Source organism: Cuculus canorus, chromosome 11, assembly GCF_017976375.1.
Source record: "Cuculus canorus isolate bCucCan1 chromosome 11, bCucCan1.pri, whole genome shotgun sequence".
Lineage (NCBI taxonomy): Eukaryota > Metazoa > Chordata > Aves > Cuculiformes > Cuculidae > Cuculus > Cuculus canorus.
In genome coordinates, this window is record NC_071411.1 from 10,269,622 (window position 1) to 10,297,444 (window position 27,823).

The window sequence follows — 27,823 nt, forward strand, 5'->3', positions numbered from 1 at the left end:
GGGCAACAAAACCTGTGGGAGATCTAAACTGCTGCACATCAGTACAGAAATGGGTATGTCTGGGTGTATAGATAGAAGGTAAATAGTTGAGCAGAGCAACAACAGAAGAGAGCACGTAAAGAGCAAGAAATGGTTTCCATATGTCAGGCAGTTAGAGCAGGCAGGGAAGAAAGGAGATAAGGGAGATGCAGAGTTGTTAAGCCCCTGGGATGCTGTGGGGCATAGGAACTGGGAGAGTGGGCAGCAGCTGGGCTGAGTGCCCAAGGGCTGCCTCGCTAACGTGGTTGGGCTAGCAGCAAGACACAGCCAGAAGCCGTCCTGCAGACGGGCTGCTGTCCTCTGTCGAGGGCTAGGCCTGAGCCTGTTGGAAGGTACCTTGCCATTTGAGAAGACCACACAACATCATCTGGGCAAAGAGAAAAGGAGGGAGGGTGTTTTTCTTCTGAGCCACCAACAGAGAGGGAGCAGACAGTTTGGATAAGCTTTAGAAGCAATCCAAATAGCCTAAATAATCATCAGGCCAGATTCCTTTTGGATCGAGCAGTTGCTAATGGTTGTTCAGAAACAAATACAAACCGCACTTTGCACTCATAGAGTCATTCTAGAAGCACGAGATAAAACCCATCCTCTCTGCTGATGTTGACAGAGTGGAAAGGGCCAAACAGTGGTCTCTTAAAGAACAGTACCCTGATTGTGCCCTGGTAGCCGACGGGCAGCGGGACACCCTCCATCTATAGTATTCCTGTTCCCAACCTGCCCTGCACTGTACCAGTCCCACCACGGCCAGGAGTGAAGGCCACTCACTGCAAGAGGAATCTCAGGGCCTTTAGCATGCTGTTTCCCACTAAATGTTCAAACCTATCTGTGCTTCCGTGCTCAGAGAAATGCTGCAGCCACCATTGTCTTACCTAAGCACAGGATGGGGGGCAATGGGAAGTGCCAGAGGCAATGGGGCCATCAGCCCTTCCTACACCCATGTTCCAGGTTTCTGTCCCCGTGCTAAACCCTTACCCAGACAAGGTGGGACAAGCATCCCTGGATGCAGGCACATGTGGGAATGGGGGACCAACATCCAAAGCTCCCCTTTGATGGCCTTGGAGAGGGAGTCCTGCCATTTCTGATGTTTTTTTAATGATCTTCAACTATATTTAGATCAAAAATAAATACATTCTTGGCTTGAGCACACTTTTCAATGCTTGATGAATGAGTAGGAGCTCTTTCACAGGAAACTATAAAATTCCTAGGGTGATGGCTTGCCTCTGCTGAGGCAAAGGGAAGAAGAGCTCTGCACTGCCACTCCACCTGCCAGCCTGTGCTAAGCGTCTTCACTAGCAGAGAGACCTGGTCATTACTGTATTCAAGCAGTGACAGAGGCTGCCCAGGGAGGTGGTAGAGTCACCATCCCTGGAGGTGTTTAAAAGGTGGGTAAATTAGTTTCTTGGGGACATGAAGTAGTAGTAGACAGGACAGTTGGAGTTGATGATCTCTAAGGTCTTTTCCAACCTAATATGATTATATGGTTGTAATAACTGCACTACTGTTTTTGTTATTAATGCTGCATGGGAACAAGGAAAGAAACTTGATGGAGAAATCATTATCGTGTGTTTTAAAGAAAGTGAGGCTTTGTGAGGTCCTGCTGGGTGAGAGCAGAGGTGCCCTGGCCTGGCTTGAGTGTCAGAGATGCTGTTTGGGGACAGTAGCTAAGTGTGGCTGTTTTCTGCCTTCTCTTTCCTTCATGTTCCCTAGCATCATAACTAGGGATGTTCAAGGGCCTTGGCTAGTCCCTTAATATCTCTTAATGGACTTGTTGCCCAGCCTGTTCCTGAGCACACCCACCCTGTGTGCCTGTGCAGCTGTGTGCTCCCCTTCCCACCTTCTTCAACCCAGTTTAACTTCATGTGTTTTTTTTCTTCTAGCACCTGTAAAATAATATTTCTTCCGTTGACTAGAGGAGGTTCATTGCTTTACCTTGAAAAGTCAAAAGCATACTGAAGAAACGTCTCAAAAAACAATATCTTTCCAGGAAAAAAAAATTCTCACTGCATTGATCTGTCTGTCTATCTTAGCACCAAAATTCTTCACATACTGACCTCCTGACACAGCCTGCTCTTGTGGAGAAAACTGCTCTGAATTAGGCTGCTTTTCCTCTCATCTTTCTGGGTCCTAGAAGGCTTTTTCCAGCATCAGAGACTGTGCGGGGCTCTTGAGCTCTCAACATGGTAATATCATATCTGTGTTTTGTGCTTGCTAATCATCAGTTAAACTCCCATTTTAGGACATACTTTTACTAAAATACTGCCTTATTTGGCCTTTTCCTCTGTGATTCCGGTGACATCACCCACCAAGCAGTCGATTCAAAGAGCCATTGCCCTGGTGAGTCCCTGTGCAGCAGAACAAGGCTGCTGTGCCGAGGGGGAGGCGGGGGGCAGGGGACCAGGGTCCTCTCCAGGCAGGGACCTGGGGACAGTGGGGCCATAAGCCCGAAATGCAGCCTGAGCAGTTATGGGCTCTGTGTTTAAAGGGAACTTTAAATTCGTAGCACAAAAACTGGGATGTGCTGGGGCTCTGCTACTGGTGTGTGGCGAGGGTGCCAAATCCCATCCGGGCATCTTTAAAGGAAAATCTGCCCCCAAGCCACCTGCTAAGGCCTCTCACACATATCACCATCAGACACGGAGTGTCACAGAGCACGCATGGAAGCAAGGGTACTGCATAAGTGCTGCTTCTCATAGCAGAGCTGGCAGCTCTGCTGGCCCACAGCAGCACCCGGCGAGGAGGGTTTCCTCCAGCTCTGCAAGCTGCAGTGAGTGAGTAGTTCCCTTCTCCCTGTCCACTCTGCAGCTCTGGCCAAACTGGCAGTAATATTTGCTGTTGATGAGACCAAGTAAATTGGTGGCAGCTCTGCAGTAATTTAGAGGTGCTATTCCTCCCATATGAGGCAGAATTCTTCTTCCCTCTGAATAGCAATAAAACAGTTCCACAGGTTCCATGAAGGTTTCTGTTCTAAAACCTGCTCCCTGCAGCCTCTGCTATTTATTGAATAATCCGTGTGTACAACATCAGACCATTTCCAGCCTCATCAGAAGATCATCCACTGGGTTTTTTTTTACTGTCCCGCTCATGGAGCATCGTAGCCAGTGGCTGCTCAATAGCTGATGGTTCTTGCCTGGCAGCTTTTGTTGGGAGGGAAACACCAGTCCTGACAAATGTGTGATAGTGAGATCAGCATCTTAATTGTCAATTATTAACGACAGGAAATTAGGTGTTGTCCCACTGGAACAGGCTAAGAAACTGCTACCACAGTCCTGCTGCTGCATGTTTGGAGGCAGTGGGGCTGTTCTCTGTGTCAGTGCTCCCAGCTCTACTGCCTGGCAGATCAGACCCAGCTCTGGAGCTGCTGCCTGTCCAGCACCAGGCACAGCATGGCTGGTGTGGCTTGGGACAACTGCCTTTATTTCCCTGGAGTGCCTTGGGACAACCAGCTTTATTTCTCTACTTTGGAATTTTCTTCTTCCCATGTCGGAAATTCACAGCCCAACTCTATAAATTACCTTTTGGCTGAAAGCACACTATAAAAAAAATTTTGTGCCAAGAGCTAATTAGAAATAAAATGAAGATTAATTTTGAAAAATCAGATGAAGGGGGATATTTCTGGGTTAGGGACATTTCCTGATTGCATAAACCCAAACAAAACAAAACTTGCATATTAATGACTCCTAGGAGATAAACCAATTTATTTTGCTACTTTTAAGAATTAATATGAGTGATTTTATTACAAGCAGTGGTTTTGCCAGCTCGTGCTGTTGATATTTCTGGCAATAAAATGGCTGAGGACTGTTTAGTTTGGGATGTCCATTGCTATTGGCTGGGAACAGGCAGCTGGGGCTATAGTTGCACAGTGCCCATCCCTCACAGATGCTCCTTCACTCTTATCTCAGGAAACCCTATTTTTCAGTGTCGTGTACCTTGTAGGTGATGAAATTACCTGGGGAGGTGTCCTGGGCAGAAAGGGAGCAAGGCAGACTTGGGGCCAGCTTTCAGGAGGTGATGCAGGTACTGGTGGGGAGGTGCTCCCCTGAGTGCCCCTTGAGTCCCTGCCACCAGAGTGTGAACAGGACCCCACCAGGGAGAACAATAAAGTTAAACCACATTTTCCAGTGTAAGTTGCTTTGACTATTTTATAATGAGAACCTAGAGAGTAGAAAAACATCAACAAAACCCATATTTGAGGCGATATTAATGAAGAAGCAGCAAGAATCACAGTAATACCTTTGGTAACCCCATGGGTGTTGGAGTCCCCTTGACTACTTGCATCTATTTTTGACATGGAATGGCTCAGATGGTGAAGACATCAGCTAGCCCTGCTTTATGAAAAGCAAGGAAATACCTCTGTCACGCAGGAATGGAAGTGAATGCAATGGTCAGCACAGGAAACCCTGCTGCCATCTCCCTCCCAGGAGGTACCTCTATGTGCAAACCTGGGCTGGAGCTGGTGGAGTTGTTTCTCAAAGTAAAGCAAAGCACCCAGCAGTGCACTCGTCGAGGCAGTTCCTTAGAAAGTGAGAATAAGAATCAGAATAAGATGAGCTCCATGGCAGCTCACCTGGGCTGTTCTGTTTCTAAGCAGATAATAAAGACACTCGGTGCGAGGTTGGGTAAGCGGGTACACGCTGGGGAGATCTGCACCAGAGGTTTATCTGCTCATGTAATGGTTTCCCTGCCAGGCATTAGAGCAAGTGCTGAGCACAGGTCTGTGTTTAGGAAACAAACATACAGTTTAGTTCAAGATCTTGTAGCAAGATATCAGTTTGTAGGCTTGTAGTTCCTGGGGATCAGTGGTGATCTGAGGCCTCCCATTTGGCTGGGAGGGCCGAGGCCTCCTCTGCAGAGCCACCAAGAACATAAAGCTTTCTCCACCATGTCTGCTAAATCAAAGGAAAGCAACTGAAAGAACAAATCATTAATATTGTGCAAGGAAAACACTAATTAGACACATTCTGTAGCCAACTGAAAAGCAGAGTTATCAGGCCTTTCGATATTCCTTTTTTTCTTTTATTCCTGGCCATGTAACTCCTTTTCCCCAGACAGATGACATGTTTATTTGCCTGAGCTGTAGCTGGGAGCTTGTGCAGTCTTATCATTGTCAAAGCACAGCCCAGCAGAGAAGTGATTTTATCCTTTGCTCTCTGCTATTTTTGCTCCTTCAGGGCTGCCCTTGCAATAGAAGAGTAATTAGTAATTGGGCAACAGCTCAAAAGAGGTTGTGTGATTGTCTGTGGAGCTGCTTGCTTTCCCAGACAAGCAAACGTTTCTAAGCCTTTATTTTGTGTAGTTCTTGGGTTCAAATTACTATGAATTAGTTACAGGGCTTGCTATCATAAAGGAGTCTGTTTTTAAGGATGCAAAACTACATTAATTGGTTTAGGCACAAAAAACATATGAAATAAATTGAATTTCATTCTGGGATTAAGGAGGAAAATCTAGGGAGGCTCCGAGACAAATTTGAGAAAATATGATATCTGCAGTTAATTGAAGTGTTTCAACTGCATTTTTTTCTGAACCGTTTGAAATTTTTTTCCTCAGAATTGGGATCTCTCACCGAGGGCTATGATTTGGCCTCACATGCATCACTTTATATTTGATCCTCCAAAACTAACGGCAATTTTGCACTCACCTGCAGTTAAGTGCATGGCCAGGATAGCTAGATTACTGTCAGCATTTTATTTTTATAGGGGTTTTCTGCTTGTTCTCTGCTTTTCCAGTTCCCCGCTGGCTTTTTTCCCAGGTGAACAACCTGGATGCAGACCCCTCTTCAGTGACCAACGGTGGCTCCCAGGCAGGGTGATGCTGCAGGGGCTGGGAAGGGGCTGGGAGCACCCGGGGCACATCAGGCACCCAGGACGCTGCTTCTGCCTGACCTGGGGTGGCTCCGGGGGCAACGCACCAGCGTTTGAGCTGCATGGACCACCGCGCCTTTGATCCAGCTACCACAGCTCCACTTTCTTTGCTCCCATTTGTTTTGAATTTATGGGAAAATAATAGCTCCTAGATATCCTCAGTGGGGCCAGTAACATTCTGCAAACTGTCGGACATGTGTCGTGGTGGTGGCAGTGCTGCAGTAGGCTGTTGTGTTGTTCCTCTGCTCCCACCTCAGCTCCTACCAGAGAGGGATATAATTTCTGTGATGTTTCACCACTGCTTTCAGATGTGGCGTCTGCACTTGCTGACATTACCAGGCAAAGATTTATGAGCTGTTTGAAATAATAATAAAAATTTCTATTTTCTTCTAAGCCACTTGAAGGAAAAGAACAACTTTCTGCATTAAAACAAACAGAACAAATGAGATAACTGGAATTGTATTCATCCTCAGAGGCACATGATGTAACAGCACTCCTATAAAGTTAGTGCAAAGTGAGGATCCTGCCTCTGGAGCAGGACTTACCAGGTTGCAAATTCTGTTGCATGCAGTAAATCATAAAAAAAAAAGAAAAAAACCCTTTTCGTCACTATTACTGACATTTGCTCAGCAGACATTAAAAATTGCAGTTAATAATGAGACACTTGAAACCCAGCTGGAGCCTTGGAACTGCTGTTAATGGCTGTGCGGTTGCAGAGTTTTTTCTTATGAAGAGTGTAAGAGCAGCAACTGCACCTTGTCATGCTTGGCCCAGACTTGGAGGATAAGTTGCATGAAATAATAGCATGTGCTGAAGCATGGTGCAGGCTGGGCCCTGTCAATGGTGCCCATAAACTCAGCAGCAATCTTCAGCGCTGTGCAACGTGGCTGGGTTTGGTTCCGTTACCTGCATAAAGTTTGTACCATATCTACCCCTGAAAGGCTGTTAAAGGAGCGCACAGGCAGAGCGAGTATGCGGATACTGCAGAAGAGCCCTGCAAGCCATGTTCAGACCTGGGCTCCAAAAGCTCTGCTGTAGCCAAACACAGGCTCACAGCTCAGGACGGATGTACTGGAACCTGCCATGCTTTCCCTTTCCACTTCTCTCCCTGACATTCTTTCTGGGCTTTTCATAGCAACAATACACACCACTTCTCCTCTTCTTTCTTTTCATGTAGATACTGGTCACCTTTCATCCATTCAGGTGTTGGTTGGCATGCGTACTCAGAATTATCTTTGTCTAAAATCATTAACAGGCAGATAATCTAGGAGGAAAGACTTGGAGTAATCAGTGGAGTTGTGTGAAGGAAAGTAGAGGCATTGCCAAGTTGTCTTATGGGGAAAAGGCATTACAGTGCAAACGCTGAGCACAACGGGCGGGAGGAGGTGAGAGGATACTGGTGAGATCCTCCAGCATCACCTGTGTAACACGGAGATCAATGTGAAAGGTATACCAGTCCCTGGTGGCTTCCCACATGACCTGTGGGTCCACCATTGTTAGAAAGCCCACCAGTGGGGCAGCTGGGGACATTGAAGGAACTGGCAGAGCTGAAGGTTTCTGGGATTCAGATAGAAGCCACAGGAAAAGCAGTTTGTAGCTGTCTTGTGTGGATTTTTGCTAAAAGCAGCCAAAACAACAAGAAGACTAAAAGTCTCGTACTTTGAGTGAGGGGCTGATGTTCCTGTGCAGATGTTGTGCTTTCTGCTTTCTGCTGGCCAGGAGTGGGCTGCATGAGCAAGCTGGGGCTCTCTGTAGGGTCTGTGACTAGCATTTAATACTGAAAGGCTTGTTACCTGAGGCCACAGTCAGCCCTTTGAAAATATATTTTGTCAGAGGCCCAAAGCGATGCAATGGCTTCCTGTTACAACCAACTGCATCTGGTTTGGGTTTTCAGATTTATCCCCAGCCATAAGGGGCTGGTGCTTTGCCAACCCATTGTTTCTCACTTGGAGACAGATGGTATGGGCTAAAATTTTGATTGCAGTCAAACCCAAGCCAAAGTACTTAATGTCAACCTGCTAGCTGAATGTATTTCTAGAGATCCACCCCTCTGCCACCTGAGAACCCTGTCCCCTGGGTGGTGGACACACCGAGGAGCTGGGGACAAGGTGCATGACAGATAGGCACAGGCTCCTGCCAACAGGACCCAACCCCATCCCTGCTCTGACCTCACGTTCCCAGGGCAAACAGACCCCATGACTGAAACTCATAAACCCATCCATTTTCAGGCTAGAAATGTTTAATTTTTCAGACATGGATTTACCTCTGCCTGGAGTTATTTTCTCAAAATATTTGAAATCAAGAACCGAAAGTGATCTGAGAACTTAATTCTCATGGCACCCGACTCCTTCTTGGAAGGAAATAAATAGATTGATGCTTATTTTCAGGGTAGTCTTTCTAAATCATATTTTTGGTGATGAAGAAACTGTAAAGAACAACTGCTTCAGGGAAGACACACTTATCTTGATAAAACATTTTCATCAAAACTGGTTGAAAATTAGCTTTAGAATTTTGCAGGACCTACTGATATTTCAAAATATCTCCTGATTAAAAAGAAAGGATTACTATTTTTTTCCCAGCATTTTCAAGAAAACCTTTGAATGGTCCTGGCTTTCTTTTAGTGAAAGATCCTGGGGCATATTTTCTGGTGCTGTAAATGGATATCCTTCCCTGAATCCTTTGTTCTTTGCCATGAAGAGCGTTTACTACAGTGTCCATCTCTTCAGGACTTGGGCTTGCAACAGCCCTGACTCTTTCTCCAGGCTGTTATTCAGCCTCTAAAACCTGATGCCAAAATTCTTCACTCCAGGCACAGTGGGCCAGTTTTTCTCTGCCGCTACTCAGCTGGCTGCAGCAAGTTTCCACAGGGGAATGTGACCCAATTTGTTTAATCAAAGGCTACTTTCATGCTTGTTCAAAGCATGGACCTAAGTCACAAGAGGGACTGTTGACTGGGATATGACAATGAGAAATCTGATGCAAAATCTAAATGTCATGCCTTGCTGAAGAGTTTAAAGGCAGAGCAAGAAAGAAAAAGTTAATAGAAATGGAAAGAAAGGTTTGCTCTTGAAGATTTAAGGGTAGGCTGTAGCCTCAGATAGATCAGTAACATTCAAAATGCCCATAGAGTATGAAAGATAAAAGAACGGGATTTCTGGAAAAAGTTAAAATAAAACAAAACAAAATTGGGTCACTGAGGCAGTCAACTGCACCCTACTCCTTCTTATGGGAAAAGGCATTGCCTGTGACACTGCTTGATTTCCATAGGTCCGAAAGAGCTTCTTCTTTAAGAGAAGCTTTACTTCCTACTTTGAACAAATATATGTGTCACAATATTATGGGCTAGGCATTTCAAACACCTGCCAGTGGGAAAGGGCAGTGTCAGTACTGGTAGGCTGCAGGCAAATGAGTATTAATTGCATTCCAGCCAAACCCAGCACGCCAGAGAACAGGACAAAGATGGTGAGAGTCAGGGAAGTTTGCATGTCACGTGCAGGTGCGTGTGGCACTTCCTGTGGCTAGTGGAAAGCACGCACCATTTGTTGAAATGCTTTTATGGTTTAAATATGGTGCCCGACAGTCAAGTAAATTCTAGAATATTCTAAATGGAGAGGAAGATGCAGTTTCCTTGCTGGTTTCTTTCAACTGTAAACACTAGCATTTGATTTGTCTAAATTTTTGGCCTTTTTGGGAAAAAAAAAAAATCTTAAAGCATAAGATATTTGTTAACTTTCTCAGCTTGCATCCCTGACACGCTGGGGGGGCAAACATGGGTATTGGGCAAAGTGGTCACCCAGGCTGGAGTTAGGGCAGCTTCCAAAATCACCAGGCACTTCTTGGGATATGATTCCTTGGGGGCTGAATTATTCCCTCTTTATTCATACTTAGTGGAGCTCTGGTGGTTTGCTGAGTTGCTGATGTAACTAGGTTTTATCAAGCCTGTAGGCATATCTTTGGGCAGCCCTTCACTGTGCTGAAGCTGCAAGATATCAAAGACCAAGTGACAGGGAGAGGTCTTGTTGTCCTTTTGCTTTAAACTGACACGATGTATTGAAACAAAGTCCCACTCCAGTGCAGTACACATGGCGGTAACCCAAGGGGCTGCTCCCAGGATCTGACCCTGGAGAAGCTAGCTATGATGCTACGCTTACTAGTGCCAGGGCAGTTCAGCTGCCTACTGACAAGTGAGAAGCAAGCATGCTCCCTAGCTGAGCAAAAGCAGGTCTGGGGGTAAAGGAATTTCTGGATGGGGCCACAGCCACGTGGCTGGAAGAAGCCCCTGCTTGTGTGCTTTTAGAAGGTAACAGATGACCTGTGTGGCTTGGGAGGGCTCAGGAGCAGCAGTGGCTGGAAACTTGGTGGGGCAGCAGGTGGGGGATGGCACTACTTCCAAAAAATCAAATCCAGTCTTAGGATTTTCCCTTTCAGCTTTTCTCACAGCTGTAGTTAATAATGCAGGCATGTGTCAGGAGCCAGTGAGCCCAACTGTCTGCAAGTGGTTCAGCTTTGTGGTTAATGCCTGGCACAGAGGCAGCGTCTGGCAACGAGGGCTTTAACCTCCAGGCTGCCTCCTGCAGCCCCTGTGGTGAGTGAGGCAGATGGGTATGGAGCGTGGCTGGGGTGGAGGGGCTGCAAATAAGCCCACCGAGCCAGTTAGAGCTGAGGGTTGAGCAGCTGAGCACACAGTGGAGCTCAGTCAGCAGCCTCAGCCGCAGGCTTGGTTCCTGCTCCTCAGATGGCACCAGGCTCCCCAGCAGCCAGGCGTTGGCAGAACAATAAGCCCTGCTCAAGTATTTGATCTGCCTTGAAAAGTCCCTGGAAAGCAGGTAAAAAGTGTCACAAAGTCATGTTTTTACCCCTGCAAACAATAAGGCTCTCTGTTACAAAAAATGCTAGCATCATCTAGAACAAACCAGGAATAACTGGAAATATTTTTAGGATGGCACCAAAGAATTATTGTGGGAGGCTGATACAAGGACAGATCCCGAGTGCTGTGGGTAGGTGCAGCTCTGCTGCAGCCCTGGGGACAAGCTCATGTTCTCCTAGAGCTGGAGGATGCCGATGCAGCAGTGATTTTAGAGAAGTCACAAGTCTCAGGTAGAGATACGGTCTTGTAATGGTATCCACGTCACAAAGACTTTTCTTCCTCCTTGCTCAGTCTTTTCTTTTGGATAGTTTATGGCCAAGTCCTGTATTTAAAAAGGTGTCTTGGAAAGCTAACATCTGGCCACCGAAAAGGGCATTCTTGATGTTGATATATCAAGGTAACACCTCCACATCCTTTGGGCAGTGTTAATATTTGGACAGCGTTAAACTATAACAAGCATTTCTTAGTTTAGATTAATGCTCTGGCTGCGTCCCAGTCCTTGCCAACCTGTGAGACACTGCCTGGATTTCTTCCCACTCCTTAAGCAGCACAGGGCTTAGGGCTTGACATTGGCACTTGGTATTTAAACAAAATACACATTAATAACTGCAGTAGTAATGCCTGAGTAATAACTGCAGGAACAGACACGATTAAGGGCTGTGAAGAAAAACAATTAAGCTGATCAGCCAAAACATTAGGAAAGCAACTCTGCAAATACCATTTTTTTCTCTCTCAAAAATAATGAAGGAGCCTGAGGTTGCTTGGAGCTGTGCTCTGAATATTCATGGTGTATTACTGGTCCTCAGGCAGTGCTCATTTGAGCTGAGGATAAGGAAGGCCACCAACTGTTAACCTTTGCAATTTAGTCTTTCATTTCCTGCATTAGTACACTATGGCAAACACTGAAAGTGGCGGTCATGGTGTATTAGCCCTGATAATGGCTGTGTGAAATCAGGCTGAACTCCCTTGTTTGCCCCAAAAGAGGAATCTTGGGCCTGAGTCTGCAGGGATTTTCTGATAGCCGGAGAGCATCGGCAGCCCCACTGGGGCAAAGGGAAGAACAGACATGGGCCCGGGGACTGTCAGACATGGGCATACAGACAGTGTTCCCATGGGATGAATGCTGTGGTCTTTCCTCTCGAGAGATGGAAGTGAATGTGACGGATCCACTTGGTGACCAGCACTGAGGACATCACGTTCTGCTTGTGTCGTGTTTATTTTAACTCCATCATCTAGTAAAGATTAAATTCAACTATCTAAAAATGAGACGCAAAGACCTGCTGACTGACCCTGCAGGAACTCAGCAGGTTGTGCACACTTTTGCCACGTTATGTCACAGGCAGATAAATGAACTTTCGTACTAAACTTGAAGCCATTTAGTGAATCAGGCAGACTATTCAGGAAGAGTTATTTTTTTTACAAGGCTCTTGCTTACCAAGGCTCTCCTGCCTGCCTTTCCCCCCCTTTACTAGGCAGTTGTCCCTTTCTCCATCATTTGTAGGGTCTTCTTTGGATCCAGTGAGCAGTGTGGGTTACTACTTGATGGATGTCAGCACTGTATAGGATGGTGCTGCAAAGCTCCTGCTGCTGAAAGCAAGCTATTCCTCCCTAGAGGAAAACATCAAACGGATCTGGTTGTTCCTTCAAAGATGGAAAACTGACTCACCAAACAATGTAGGTTTTCTGGACTTACCCATGCTGCACAAAGTGGGAATCTGGTAAGGTATTCAGAAAACACGCGTCTTCTGGGGAATCTGCCCACCCTCACTGGTATGCGCGGTCTCCCTGGTAGGTGCTGCTGGAAGCCAGGATGGAGTCAGGTGTGCCCATAACGCCCGATGCCCCTGCCAGATCCCATCAGGTTCACCCCTCCGTGGTACAGAGCAGGTTTGCTGGTGAGGCAGGAATGCACGAGCTGCAAGGCCGCAGCAGGGCATGGGGCGTGCTGCCCTCTCATTTCAGATCCTATCCCCGACCCTGTCCCTGGGCTCTGCTGGTGCTCGCTGTCAGCTCTTGCCCAGGAGGTGTGGTCTGGCACCATGCATGTGGAAACACCCATGGAAAAAGCAACCCGAGAACAGCACGGCTCTGTCTCTCCTGTGGCCCAACTTGTACAACAGCCATCTCTTGGCTGGCTTCTGCCTTTGGAGGAAGTGCTATTGAATTAAAGGGTGAGGAACAAAACATTTAATTTTGGTTTGTGGCATGTGTGTGCACGCAAGGGCAGCAGGAAGCACGAGGAGGGCTTGGGTTGGTTTTCCCTCCCCAAATAAAGGAAGATGTAACTCCAGTGTTGTGCCCATGTAAGGCCATGTAGACACCTTACACGATGTACAAGACAAACTGACTCTTGAGAAGTTCCTGACCACAGTCCACATCCACAAGACAAACACAACCCAAAAATGCAGTCCCTGTGCTACCAACTGCTGGGATGTTGTCCGCTGCTGGACTGGGAGAGATGAGGAGGAAGAGCCTCCCTGCACAGCCAGGGGGTCACACAGCTGGGGTGAGGGGCTGTGCACAGCCCTTCTTATGTGCTAATATAGTGGAGACCAGCCTGGAACCAACAGTTGGGTGTCCATTTTGGGAAACCACCTCATCTCCTTGCACTAGGGGAGCGAAGGCTCTGTGCCCATAGGATGTGGGACCGACAATGTCCCCTGGGATGAGAAGGAGGAGTGGGGCACCTGCCCTGCCTGCACCACGCACAACTGAACAAACCTGTTTGTCATAGCCAGGTTTGCAAGGCTGCTTGATAGGAGTGCAACATTAATTGCAGCAAGTGTGATTTTTCCATCCTTACCTGTCACTCCTTGTCTTTGTTGAGTTTCTCATCTTGTGGTTTAAAATATCTTCTGTTAGCACAGGAACTGTGGCGTTGTATCTGGAGAGGGATGAGCACAACAGACTCGGCAGTTCTGTAATGCAGCAGCTGGTGAGTAATTATACATTAGTCATGGAGAAGCTCAGGAACATGAGAGGACTTTATTAAAACACAGCTCTAGTACAGACTCAAGGAAACCACTGTACTTATGCTGTATACAAACTGGCTGATGGTGTTTGCAGAGGAATCCCCTTGAATTACCCCTTCTTTTCATTGATTGTTCTCCCACATCCTGGGTGAGACAGCATCCCTCCTCTCCTCTGGCACAGTGGCACTACCAGAGCTGCTTGTCACAACTCTCCTCCCTTCCAGACACAGGAAGGTCCATCCTAAATCCCACGGAATCTACTAAATCCCCTCAACATTAGGCACAATCAGTTTATCAAAGGTGACTTGTTGTAAACTTCGAGATTTCCAGATTCTGCGATTGTTCAGTCCCTGTGACAGTACCAGAGAAGAAAAATTGCTGCAACAAGTTTTCCTTGGATTTGAAAAATGACCTTTCTTTTCTGACTGAATTCAGAGCTGCAAAACCAGAAGGCTGGTGCCTTCCAGTTGAACAGCTTTTGAGTCCCATTCCACTAAAAGGGTTGCCTTTCAAACCTCGTCAATCTAAGGAAATTTATTTAGGCAGTCTCAAGGGAAGGTCTTGGCAAAGTATTAATAGGTTTCTTTTATAAAAAGAGACCTTTATTCACTGGTCTTTAAGTTGGCCTGTGTCTCATTTGGCTTTTTGAGTTAATGTGCAGAGAAGACGTCTGTCTTTGACAGTCTCCATGCTTCAGCGCCGTTGTGGGGCTCTGGAGGAATTTGCTAAGCCCATAATGAAACATCTGGCTCAACAATAACACAGCTGCGAGCAGCACCTCCTCACTCCAGACAGAGAGGTGCTGCAGCCCCTGGCGTCGTGGGCATCTCGACTAATGGTGCAGCTCAGCGCAGCCTGCTGCAGGGGGTATGCTGGAAGCAGGCAGAGTGGGCACTGCAGGCAGCGTGCTGGGAGATGCGCTGTTGTGAAGGCAGATGAGTCACACAGGAAAAAACATAACCTACTCTATTGTGTGTGCCGCCTTACCCTAGATGCGTTGCAGCTTGCCTGGTAAAGCTGCACTAGGACAGAAACTGCTTCAAGGAAAAGGCCTCTTCCCACTCTGGATCATGGATGGAGGTGAAACGTGAGCAGTTTGAAGTCCATAGGACCAAGCATGGACCTGCAGACCTGGACTCCCATTAAGGAGGTTTTGTCCCATTTCACCACACTATTACCTTCTCCCAGCACTTACTGACACGGGCTGCAGGGTTTGAGCCCAGCTGCAGGGCATGGGGTATCCAGGCCGTTCAGTGGGACAAGCTTCCAGCAGAGCCTGTAGAAAAGCAATGGGAGCATTATCCCTGCCAATGGAGTAGAGCAGCGAAACATGTCAGCACTTTGCACGATTTAAAAAAAAAGCTTGATTCAAAACCAGCATATTCAGGCACTGCAACACTGGTCCCGCAGCCAGCCCCGTGCTGAGGCACAGCCACGGCTCACCTTCACATCAGTAAAACTAGGACTCTGTGTGCCTTTCTTGGTGGGGTTCCCTGTCTGCAAGATGGTTTAAAGCTGACACCCAGAAACTGCTTGAAGTAGAAGCACTTATTTGAACACGAACCACCACAATTTGTTCAGAAGGTTCTTTGTTTTCCAGGCAGACAAAATCTGCTTCCTTTTAGTTTTATTAGCAGTACACTACAGTGCATGGATATGGGAAGTCATAAAGCAGGTATTCCTGCAGATGTGAAAGGCAGGACAGAAGAAGCACCATGGGATGAGCACAGTGCCATGGCGCTGCTGGAGATGCTTGCATACATTATCACCTCTTGAAACAAAGCAACAGTGCATAAAAACCCTCATTGTAGAGAGATTTACTTTTTTGGTGAATTGGCTGAAGAATTTGAGCTAAAAAGTAAATAAAAGCTCAAATTAGATTTATATATGGATAATTAACCTCACTTTTAATAGAATAACACATAGCCATATGAACTTTATTTAGCTCAGCCTAAAGCAGCAGTTGTTGCAGGTCTCTGGAAGAGTGTTTCCACTGAAACACAGCAGCACTTCATGAATACTTGGTTTTGCACCTCTAAATTTCTCTCCCTTGGGCTTTTAAGCAAGTTTTATTGTAGTGTTTATATAGCCACCTCTGTGTGTGCCTTTGGTTTATGTTTTTCTCACCTGAAGCCACTGAATTTTGAGTTTTATTAGTTATAGGTATCTGAAATCACATTCTTTTAAGAATTGACTGCACTAATAAAACCCCTTAGAAGTTTCTGTTTAAGGCAATTGTTTTCTGCCCAGGTATCAGATTCTTATTGAGTTATACTCTAAGATCAACAACTTTTTTATGCCTGTTTGTAACCACCAAGGTAAATAACAAGAACTGAGTCAATTCATTGGAGAAGTATCCAAGCAAACAGCTTCTTTCTTGAAATACATTGTAGAGAAAAATGCTGCTTTCTTGCTTTGAATGATGTGAAACACAGCTCAGCTGCCATTGATCCAAATCTCTACCTCTTGGGCCAAAGCAGAACAGCCTTTTCCAGTCTGGAAGGAAGAATCCTGCAGAGCTGCAGAGAACTGCTCTCTCTCCCAAAAGCTGTGCACTCCAGAAAAAGGCCAGGAAAGCTTATTTCTTCCCTCCCATGAAGGATTTCCTTACCTTTTCTGTGCAGTCACAGAAGTGCAGGGGCTGCAGAGTCGGCCTTCAGCCCACACATCATCTATGCCCTACAGCAACCAGCTCTCACCCTGTCACTGCTCATTTACTCCTGATGATAGGAGTCCTTCTTCATGGGATTAGGGCTCATAAATAAATCACAGTGCCCAGGTGTTTTCCATAGACCTCTGAGGGAAACCTGTTAAGCATCTCGCAATCTGCCTTCCTTCTGGCTTTGCCTAGAGAAACCTGTGAAAAGCAGCGGTGGGAGCAAGCCTTGCCGCAAGAATCCAACCAGCTTCCTAGTCCCCCCCTCAGCACTGATGTGTTGGTTGAGGTGTAGCCCATTAACAGTAAGATACTGTCCTCCCGTCACAGGGATACCTGTTTTTCTCCTACCCATCCAAACCGAGGTATTGTATTTCAAGTTCTATCATTTGCCGTAGAATAGATACTTAAAATACATACACAGAATTAGCACTCACTTGAGCAAACAGCTCCCTCCAAGCCTACCTCCCTTACTGAGGTATATAAAAGCATCAGTCCAGGCACTGCTCATTTCATAATTGGTTTTCTCCCCATCTTAGCAGTGGAAGCTCCTCATGCTCATGCGCAGTGCAGCACATGGGAACCCACCACAGCTGCAGTCAGTTCCTCCTCTGGCCTCAGGGGATGCATGGCCATGCGGTGGGGACAACCCTGACAGTGAGGGAGGATGTCATAGGACACCTGGGAGGAGGAAGGTGAACCAAAAGGAGTCTCTGTCCTTAAACAACCTCTGCCTTTCAACTGGCAAAATCCTTCCAAATCACAAACAGACGGTCCCTTTTTCTCCCTCAAATATTTCTTTAAAAAAATAAAAAAGGGACCACAAATAAGACAGCACTGCAAATATTTGTAGATTCAGATTAGTTAAGCTTTGAAAAACTTCAGCTTGCGAAATTTCAGCTGAAATGTGGTTTCTCCCCAGTCAGCGGTTATTTTTCTCTCTGCCGATGGGCTCCCACTCACACTTTGCTCCCAGCTGGGTCTGCAGTTGAGGGGAGCTGGTGAAGGACCACCCTGCGTTCAGCGCTGCCCCTCACTCCCCAGTGGCTGGCACGTGCCAGACTCTGGGCTCCATCTGAGGGCCAGGACTCAAATACGGCCATCCTTCCCTCCCAGAGCTGCCCAACTCTAATATTCTTAATTTCTCCTCCACTAAAGGGTTTATTTTCAAAGTACTTCCTCTCTTACATTATCTTGAGGAAATACTGGGAGTAATTGCACTCACTAAACCTGTTAAATAATTAACCTCAAATAAGTAACGGCACTGGGCAACCAGTTAGTTTTATCCCAAGAGAAATATTTAAGCATCCGTAGATTTTGCAGTCAATCCTGAAAGCTTCCCCAGAAACCCTGCTGTCACCTGCAGCCAACTCCTCGCTGTTAAATACACACCTGTGCAGAAACAGCTGCGGCACTGCACACCTCTGAAGTCTTAACCTCTGTGCAGCATCATGAGCATGGAGAGAGACCTGTCTCAATGTCCTTACCGCCCTGGCTGTCTGACCAGAGCCAGGTGAGAGGCTTTACCTCCAAGTTGCTCATGCAAACATGATCTGCTCGCTCAGGGCTGTGTACAAACACAGCTCTTCCTCCAGCTGCCCATTAGGAGCATGGTAGGCAGTGGCGAGCCCCGGGAGATGCCCACTCCTCACTGACAGGGTGTGAGTATCCCATCGCACCCCAGCCCCCCTTCTGCTGCTTACTTCGTTAGTTTTTATTTCATCTTCAAAGTATCAGGGTAATGTGATAAGACAATCTCATCATCTCACAACAGCAGTGTTACAGGTGTGTTACAGCAGTGCTGTTGAGGTGCAGCAACATTAAAGACAACAGCATGAGGCGTGTGAACTGAATCAGTAAGGGGGATTGCTGACACATCCTTCAGAAGAGACCTTTGTTGTGGGCAGGGAAGGAAATCATGTTAACTGGGGCCTTAAGTACGGCACTGTGCACTGACCCACTCACTCGGGGTCCCAAAGCAGGCTGTACGAGCTAAAGGTCATGCGTACAGCCAGACAGCATAGAATGGTCTTTGTACAGCAGCTTTTATTTGAAATGATGGACCGGACACAGCTGTGGTACAAGATGCTTTTCAAATAGTTACCAGCACTATCTTTGCCCTTTGTCTATTCCTGTCCTATAGACTAACCCTGTGGAACACCTCTGTTTTTATTAATCTTCTGGACAGAACCTCTGTATATTCCTTGCTTGACAGGCCAGTGTACCCCTGTAAATCTAACTTGCTTGAAAACCAGAGGTGATGACCTGCAGAAGGCAGCTGCAGCAGGCTTCATTGTTCTAGATGATAAACCATAGCAAAACACAGAGTAACGTCTTCACTTGGGGTGAATATCTCCTCCTGCTTACACTGAATTTAAATTTTAATATCAAAACTAAAGACTCACATATGTTTTGAGCTGCTAGATGCATTAATTTCACGCTTTTGCTCCTGACACTTAAGAGGCACAGGATTTTGTTAAGCTGTTTAATTGCAGTAATTTTTTTTCAGCAGATAGTATTTTACAAGCTGCAGAAATACCCAGAAAGGCTTGAGCGGATGCCAGCAGTCCAAAAAACCTGAAGCAAGCATGTATATGCTGAAACAGGGACTTCAGGGGAAGAATTACAATTCATAGATAGCCAAATGAAACCCAAACCAGAACATGCTACAGGGATAACTTTTCCCCAAGTAGCCAGCTAAAGGCACTAGTGATGGAGGATGGTGTTACTGGAGATAGACTGTGTAAACAGTTGAAGCTACTACACGTGGACTGCAGTCACAGCCCAGTAAGACAAACCCAATAATGGTAAAATCCTTGAGGACAATCTTTGTATGTGAAAGGGACTCAACCTCTCACTCAAAGACTATCCCATCACTTGGAGAGTGGTGAGGATGACACAACCCTGCCCTCAGAGCCTCTGGGAACAACAGCTCCAGATAAGGGGAGGACCACCCAACATTGTAGTGGACAGCAATGCACTGCTGGATGTGGAAGCCCACACCACTCTCTGCGTTACATCCTCCTCCACACTGCCCTGTTGGGGTGCTAGTGCTCCCCCAGAAACTGCATCCTCTCCCGGTGCCTCTGGCCTGACATTTATCCAAGCTCCCACCACGCACATTCTTCTGCAGCAGAGAAAACAAGAACCACCTCTTCTCCACCGCCTCCCTTTGAGGTTCTACTGTATTTTCACCCTAGCGGTGGTGAAATGGGGATACCCTTTATGCACACACCTCCCTAGGCAGGGAAGAAGGGAGGGGACAGCACGAGAAGTGGTGTCCATTGGAAATCCCACCTCTAAAGGGCTTACGTGTACGTGCTGCCCCACAGACACAGAAAGCACACCAGCCACAGGGATCAGGAGCGACCTTACCGGTCACTGCACAGAAGCATAGGACAATGGCTCCCATCCATGCAGGTTTAATAACAGATGTATGAGGTCCAGATGAGCATCCCTCACTCTGGGGATGCATCCGAACCACCTACCGGTCTCCTCTGCAGCTGACGCACATCATGCACCTCCTAAGCTAGCTTACTTAAGAGTCAAATACTCAAAAAAAAAAAAAGGAAAAACTATCACCACGCACTTCGTGAGGGTCCCCCCAAGTCCCCCACCCTGCAAGCCGGGGAGCAGGACCATGCTTTCCAGCACAATCCCCCCCAGCCCCCATTTTCATGTTCAGCTGAGGAGGGTGGGGGGCTGCAGTGGGAAGCAGCTCTGGAACAGCGACCCCCAGCAACCCCATTAAGATACTGACAATTAAGGAACACCCCACTGTGGACAGGGGTCTGGGTCACCCCTCCCCTGCACTCAGTTTTATCACAAACCCTGCAAGGACTATGCAGCCAGCCAAGGCAAAACAAACCAAAAACACCCAGAGAGAAGACTGCAGCATGCGGTTGAGTTTTTTTGTGAAGACAGCAGTTTAGTTAATCTTTCACTTTTAAAAACTTGATTTTTTTTTTTTGAGTTAATTTTCTCCCAGACAGCTGTGTAATGGCTGTGCACCACCTCATAGGCAGATCACTCTGAGGTAACCTGGTGTGTGTATATACCTCACAGAATGCTGTGTGGATGTTAATGTCTCTGCTGAAATAGCATTTCACAGGTGATTCACACAATTCCTTTCACTGCTTACACTGAGCATACAAGGTCTGACACAAACCAAATGAGACTAACCCTGTAGCTCAGGAGCCAAGAGTGGGAAGGGAGAGACAAAGAGATGGTTATAGGTGTTCTAACCGTCAGAGTGAGACAAGGCTCAAATATGGACATTTTCTTAGCCTTGTTCAGAAAATGTCAGTGTAGAAGACTGAATAGAGAGGTAATATTAAGTTTTACAATAAACTGAAGAAATCTGTGATAGAAACTTTACAATTATTGACTAAGGCTTACAGTCAAGAGAGATCCCAAAGACCAAATCAGTGCTCAAAAGTACCCATTTTTTGTCGGTAAATGATATGAAAGCAAAAACTACTAAGATCCTGAACGGCCTTTCAGAAAATGACCTGCAGAATTGCTTTGAACATTGGCAGCACTGCATGCAGCTGTGTGTCAGATCAGAAGGGAATGATTTTGAAGGCGATTGTAATTGATTTTCTTAATTTTTTTCAATAAAGACACTTACAGGCCCAATCTCTTTTTTTTTTTTTTTTGTGTCAAACCTCATATGTGCTTTTTGGCTGCCTTAACATCGCAGGGTTTAGAATAACAATGTGTCTTTGAAAAAGAATTTACAAAGACATGAAGACATTTCCCTTGTAACAAAAAGAAGAGGCAATAAAACTAAGCACTGGTCTTTATTTTTCATTCCCACTTTACTTATAACCAAAGTGCCTGTACCCAAGGCTGATCCAAGGGAGCTTTATTATTTCTAGCACAACTTCAGGTCTATGCATCCTCTCAACTCGATGGAGTTTACAGAACTGACGCGACCAGGCGCTCAACACATCCATTGACTACCTTGAGATGGACAAAGGACCCCAGGAGCACACGTATGGTGACATATTGCAAGACACATCCATCATCCCCACAGCTACCGCTGCCACCTCAGGATTCTCCTGCTCTGCTCCAGTTCTGGAACAAGCATTTCATTTACTTTTTAAATACCACAGCATTTCCAGGAATATCAACCATGCAACAGCACAGGGCTGGACAAAGCGTTAGAGGTGCTCACCCCCTACACATACAGGTATGTCTTTACACCGCATCAGTCTCAGCTGCTTGAAGATGGTGATGGACTTGGCCTGCTCCTCCCCAGCAGCCCAGCACTCCTGCAGCAGAGGGGCAGAGGTTGGTCTGGACTCGCACGCCCTAACCCCACAGCAGGCACAGTTTCCCCCAACTCTCCTTTGCAAGTTATTTTATTATAAGCAAGCAAACATCCACAGCACAGAGAATGCTTTAAAGAGAAACTTCTGTAGCAGGAAGAAAAACCTAGAAATTGTGAGCTCATTGCACACTCACCTCTGCAAAAAATATTCCAGTTCTCTGGCAAATAACATAGACGTTTAATATAAGAAAAAAGACTGGGCACACAGACATCTGCCAGCCTGGACTATCTCGTATTTTCAGTGACTACCAGAAGCATTGCACAACCAAGGGAACAAATACCGTTCACAGAGACTCAGTGCCAGATCGTGGGATGGTGTCACCCCTATCAGATCCAAGAGGTGATGGGGACCTCCCCTCGGCACAGGGTTGCTGCAGGGTGAGGAGCAGGGCAGAGCCCAGGGTGAGGGTGCTGCCAGCTCCAATGTGAACATACTGTTTTCCTCATTCTTGGAGAAGGTCACTGATGTATTACAGGATAAAAGCAGCATTGCAGCATTTCAGGCACAAAACCCCCAGACAATTTAGGCTGGAAAGCTGTTTCCCATAAAATCCCTGGTCAAACCCAGCTGAAATAAAAGCCCATACTTTAAATGCTTAACGACCTCCAGCATTGCAGTGGGAACACAATGCCTCTCTGTGGAAACACACTTGCCTGGAGTAACAGGCAGTTGGAGGCAGCGGAGAAGCTGGGGAGCCTGGTTGGGTGGGACCTGCCAGGAATGCTTTTGCATTCCAGTTTCAGGGCTAAAGCTCACATGGGTTGAGCCAGTCAGCTGCCCTGGGGCAGAGCTCTGCCCTTCCCTCCTAGCCAGAGTTAAACCAACCACCCTGTGTGCCAACTCATTATTTTTACATTATTGTACACTTACAAGGAGAAAGCTACAGCTAAACGTTGCTGAAATTTTCTAGAATTTGCTTTCAGAAAGTAATCACCTCGGTTATTCAAATTCTTCAAACCTACTGCTTTAGTACAGTTATCAGCAGTCTGTTAGTGTAAACTTCCAGTATGGACTTCAGAAAAAACCAGCCTTTGTTTCTGACCATGACCATAGATTTAGTATGCCAAAACCTACTTTTGAGATGTGTTCTTTCCAAAGACTATTGCAAGATCTTAGTCAGAAGAAGCTTGGAGAGACTTTATGAAAAACACCACAAAACAGAACCTCTTTTTCAGGTCCTCCTAGTCAGATATGCTGTATATCTCCCACCCCCAGGCATAAGAATTTCCTTTGCTCTCTCTCCAAGGAAATATTCTTCTGCACTTAGTTGCTTGCAAGTGAATAGCCAGGCTCTATTTTTTTTTTTCTAACCTTCCCCTTCTTGTGTACTTGTCAAATGACCCTAGTCCTGGTAGGACCTTGGGAAGCCCGCCTTGCCCCCTAGCTGCTCCCTGCTCAGAGGCGTTTGCTGTTGCTGCAGGTTGTGCAGAGGAGGCTGGCATTGTCCAGAATAAAGGGTTTGCCAGTCAGCAGTGTCTCACACTCCAGGCAGGCAAAGTGCTTCTTGTGCCAGGCCTTCCCTTCTGCCTGCTGGTAGTCCTCCGAGAAGATGATCTATGGGACAGACAGACAGACAGTTCCTTATTTCCACCATCTCACCAAGCTAGAACACACAGAAGCAGGGATAACCAGCCCCGTACCTCCCACAAAGCCCGTTAGCTCCGAAGGCCAAGCTTTGGGAATGGGTAAATAAAATGCACAGGACTGCTCCTGAGCAATTAAGCCAAAGTCATTGTCTGCAATTAAGCACTATAGAAATGTCAGGTTTTAAATGCAATTAGAAGTGAACTGATGCTCCAAGAGAAATATGGCATAGCTAGCTGGGACTGTCATTAACATCACGCTTCTTCACCCCATTTTCTTTAGGCATCACCAGCTACCCAGAGCAGGTGCAGCCCTGGTGCCCCACACCAGAAGGATGCCTCTCCCAGGGGGCATCCTGGAAAGTGTGGGTAGGTGAGCAAGTTAAGATGTGTGCCTGAGAAGCCTTGAATGATGCCATGCCAGTCCCCCCGAGCAGGCAGGGAGCATTGGGCAGAGGGAAGCTGGCTGGTCCTCACCTCATCGCAGCCAGCGCAGCGTGGCCGGAGGCTCTCGCAGTAGTGGCGCCCACACCAGGCAGCCCCACTCTTCCAGAAGTAGATGAGGTCAACGAGGGGCTCAGAGCACTGGCAGCACACGAAGCACGCTGGGTGCCACTGCCGGGAGTAACCCGCCCTGTCGGCGTACACCACCGGGCAGTCCCCGGGCACCGTCTGCTTGCAAGTCTCGCAGCGCTGCAACAGAGATGTGATGGAGTGAGCGCAGAGCTGGGCAGGAATCAGGCAGCAACAAAGTAATGTTCAGTGTACAGGCCAGATATTTGCTCCTCAGACATACTGATTCACAGTGTCTTTTCAATGCATCATTCTTAACTGCATAGCTGGTAAGAAGCACAGTCAGCAAAACAGAACAACACACAATCTCCGAGCATATCCTTAATGCTTCCCACTTCTAAATAGCCTGAAGGACCTATTGTGTTCCTGCTCAACCCAGAGCACCAAGGAGGGCAGTGGAAATAAAACATTTAATAGCAGGACTGCTAAGCTGTATGGCTTGACTTGTTTTTTTTTGAGCTCTTGTTCTGAGAAGAGAAACTTGAGAACACCAAAGCCAGATTTTAAAGCTGTATGAGCTTGGAAGGGACAGCAAACACAGAAGTCTGAAGCGAGGGTATAGAATCAGAGCAGTGAAGGTGGGAAAGCAAGAAAAACTAAACTGAAGAGAAAGCAACAGTTGCAGCTCAAGAGTACTGGGAAAAATATCTCAATTGTGCACTAGGATTCAGGCAACTCGGAGAGCATCACAGGGCAGTTATGAACAGAGCTACATCTCCAAGTCTGTCATTCCAAATCCTGTGCAAACATTGCCACCAGTGCTACAGATGGACAGTGTCAAGTCATAATATAATCAAAAGTCAGCATAAATATATATTTAACAGCCCTCATCTGGAACAGTGTCTATTTTCTCCCAGTCAGATCCTCAGACAGGTAAGAATGGCACTACCCACCATCAGCTAAGTGTCTGGCCTTTGGGATGCCCCCAAGCTAAACCCGACCTTCAGTAAAATCAAATAGCACTCCAAGAAAGAGCCAAGACATCCTATTGTGCAGAAGTGCAGCACACCAAAGATGTTATTTTGCACAGATTAGGAACTTGCCAAGGTAATTGCTGCTAAGTCTGTGCTTTGTCACTACCCAAAATAAATGCTCTTAAGTAGCAGCTAGAATCTCTTCCAGCAGAGCCCTTGGCTGCAAGGCCAGACTTCTAACTATCCCTGCAGCAGGCAGGCTAGGGCTTTTACAAAACCAAGACACAGTGTGAACCAGCTTCTGTGCTGCATGCATTGCAGTTTAAGCTGCTGTGCCCAACCAGAGCATTTGCACAGTGCTCCAAGCTCCAGCACGCTCCCAGAGGCACAGGGTTGGGGGAGTCAGGAATTTCCCACCTGGCACTCAGTGAAGCTGCTGTAGTTGGTGAAGGCACACAGGCATCAATGAATTCTGCATTGACTACAGGGGACTGAGGCTGCTTTTCCTCCCCTATGACCCTGATACCTCCCCCAAGGCACCAGATTTGGGTGACTCAGGGCTCAACACTGCAGCTGCCTCCATACTTCCACCCCTGGAGAAACTGCCAGACCCATCCATCCCAGCCCTGCTTATCTTGCAAGATCTAACAGCAAGAACAAACAGGAGCAGCTTTCCAACTCTAAGCTTAAATTTCTTGCCAATAAGAACTGTTAAAAAAATCCCAACTTATTTTGCTGTTTCTTTCTATGGCAATTATACACAGGGCTTTTCCCAAGTATCATGTAACTTCCATCCCCTCACCATTTACTCACTAAATAAAAAGCAGCTCTTCAAATTTAAGACGGGATTATAGCTTCTTACTCATTTTACGTCTCCATCGTGTAGGGAGAGAGTAAAGACTTTATTAGCAGAGTTACCAGAGGTGCTGGCCAAGAAAGCATCCCTGTCTCCAAAGCTTTTTCATACTTGCACTCTCCCCTGGCTGCTATTTTGCAATAACGGCTTGCACAGAAGGAGCTCCCCAGTCACCACGAGTCTTACCCTGAGCACTCACTAAATCGCTGGCCTCGAGCTTTTTAGGACAATGGCTGATTTTGATCAATTGCTTCATGACTTGATTTGATGCCAACAGTGGCTTATAACACCAGGCGGCTTTTCAGTTCTGGGAGGGTTAAAGATGATCTTATGCTCAGTGGGGAACATTCAGCTCCTAGGACAGACATATTACAGTGATGGGGCCCCTCTCTGCAGTAGAGATGAGTTCAAAAAGCTGTTTGAGCTCAGATGCTTCTCTTACAGTGATTTACATTGGCCCTGTATGTTTTCCTTCACACACCAGTTTCAACACAGCTGGCCCAAGTGTGCAATAAGAAGTTTAACCACCTTAGCAAGGGAAATAATTTCAACTTGTTTCTTGGTGCAGTTTTGGTGCTTTCTGGTGCTTTTCTAGAGCAAGGGTATCAGTTTTTTTGCTAGTTCCCCCCTCCCAATGCATACAACCTCCATAAATCTATAGTGACATTGGCTTCATGCTCTTCATTTCTCAGTCCCTTTACATCCATTCTCAGTCTTCATATACCTCATTTTGCTTAGATCTACTTTCACCCTCCCACATTGCAAAGTAAAGTACTATATCTCATTTTTCTATAGAAGTTTTCTTCCAGTGCAGGTTTATGAAAGCCTTTAGATCTTATGGGAGTTCAGGAAGTTTAGCACATTTCAGATCTTGGGATATAATTCATTCCTATCAGGTCAGCTGCATTAATTCCCACACAGGAGACAAACTAAAATTGGTGGTGCTTTGTTAGAGGGGGAAACAGTAGGTCTGTCTTTAGTATGGCAAGAAACCACAGTGCTTCACAGCCTGCTGTGAGCTGAGCTGCAGTGTGCTGGTCAAACTGGATCTCCTGCAACTGCTTTAGAAGTGGTTCTATTTTCCAGCTAGTGCCGCTAGAAAAATGATGCATTAAGCTACACAGAATAACAACATCACAGTTATGTATCTACTTGGAAGGACAATCTTGCAGTCTAAATAAACTCTCAGTGCTATGATGACTTTTATTAATGAGTTTAATGGAAAACTTCCTTTTCTGGCTATTTTTTTAGATTAAAATTCTTTGTACAATTCAGTATTTTGTTGCAATAGTGAAAAACTTTTACCACGTCACTGGACTCTCAAAGTCAGATGCACGTTAATAGAAAAGACCATAATAGAGGGGAGGCTTTACCCAATATGGAATGAAAAAGAACACTGCTATTAAGACATTACAATCTCAGAGCAGTAATGACTAAAAAAATCTTGCTTTAAAAACACTCAAACAGTTTTTTCCCAGCTTTATATCCTCTGCTGCAAGTCACCCTCACAAGGGTCAGTACAGAGTATTTTAACTCACCTTATTTTACAATAAGCATTTGTTCAGCAACCACACAGCCACTCCAGATAGCATTGGGAGAATATAAATCTAAAAGGGTGCTAGGGAATCTCAATCATTTCCCTGTGGAAATGTATTTTTATGCCCAGAGACTTGCACAGTCTGTTCAATGTCCCCCAGAGTGATTACTGCCCTGGGAGCACTATCTCCATGTTCATAGCTTTGCATTAATTAGACTGAACCACCACCTCCTGTCACTTGTCTTCCTACTTGCACTGGTCTGGAAGCTTAGGTAAAAATGCTCACTAGCTTGCATTAATGAAGCTTCTGATCTTGAGTACCTGACTGATGCACAATCGTCCACGGACATGCCATGCCCAAACTTTTACAGCTCCCAAGAATCCAGTAAAAATCACTGGCTCCTACAGCTAATAGAAACTTTACTTACCTTGGTAGTTCAGCATAGGTTGTGCTAAGGAAGAAGGGCAGTGGTAAAGAAGAGACAACCCACCCCTCCTTACTGCCGCTAGATGAATACCTGTACTCAGAAGGCTGGTAGCAGCACCCAAGGGGTCCAACCAGGGTCTGTTACAGTGCTGTACACAGTGACATCTGAGCATCAGAGTGCTGCTCCAGTATTTTGAAAAAGTAC

General features: G+C 46.3%; 2 protein-coding genes across 3 annotated transcripts in view; one reads left to right on the forward strand and one right to left on the reverse strand.

Moving 5' to 3' along the window:
- Positions 1-14,702, forward strand: part of SSUH2 (ssu-2 homolog) — a 60,034-nt gene extending 45,332 nt beyond the window's left edge. The window contains exon 14 of the mRNA XM_054076748.1: positions 13,627-14,702. Coding sequence (XP_053932723.1) covers positions 13,627-13,662 — 36 coding nt within the window. The 3' untranslated portion in view covers positions 13,663-14,702. The remainder of the gene's footprint in view (positions 1-13,626) is intronic.
- A 7,928-nt stretch (positions 14,703-22,630) lies between these two features.
- LMCD1 (LIM and cysteine rich domains 1) overlaps positions 22,631-27,823 on the reverse strand; it is a 30,428-nt gene continuing 25,235 nt past the window's right edge. For both annotated transcript variants that reach the window (XM_054076850.1, XM_054076851.1), the window contains exons 5-6: positions 23,789-24,004; positions 22,631-23,282 (exon numbers count right to left, since the gene is read on the reverse strand). In XM_054076850.1, the coding sequence (XP_053932825.1) occupies positions 23,124-23,282; positions 23,789-24,004 (375 nt within the window). In that variant the 3' untranslated portion in view covers positions 22,631-23,123. The remainder of the gene's footprint in view (positions 23,283-23,788; positions 24,005-27,823) is intronic.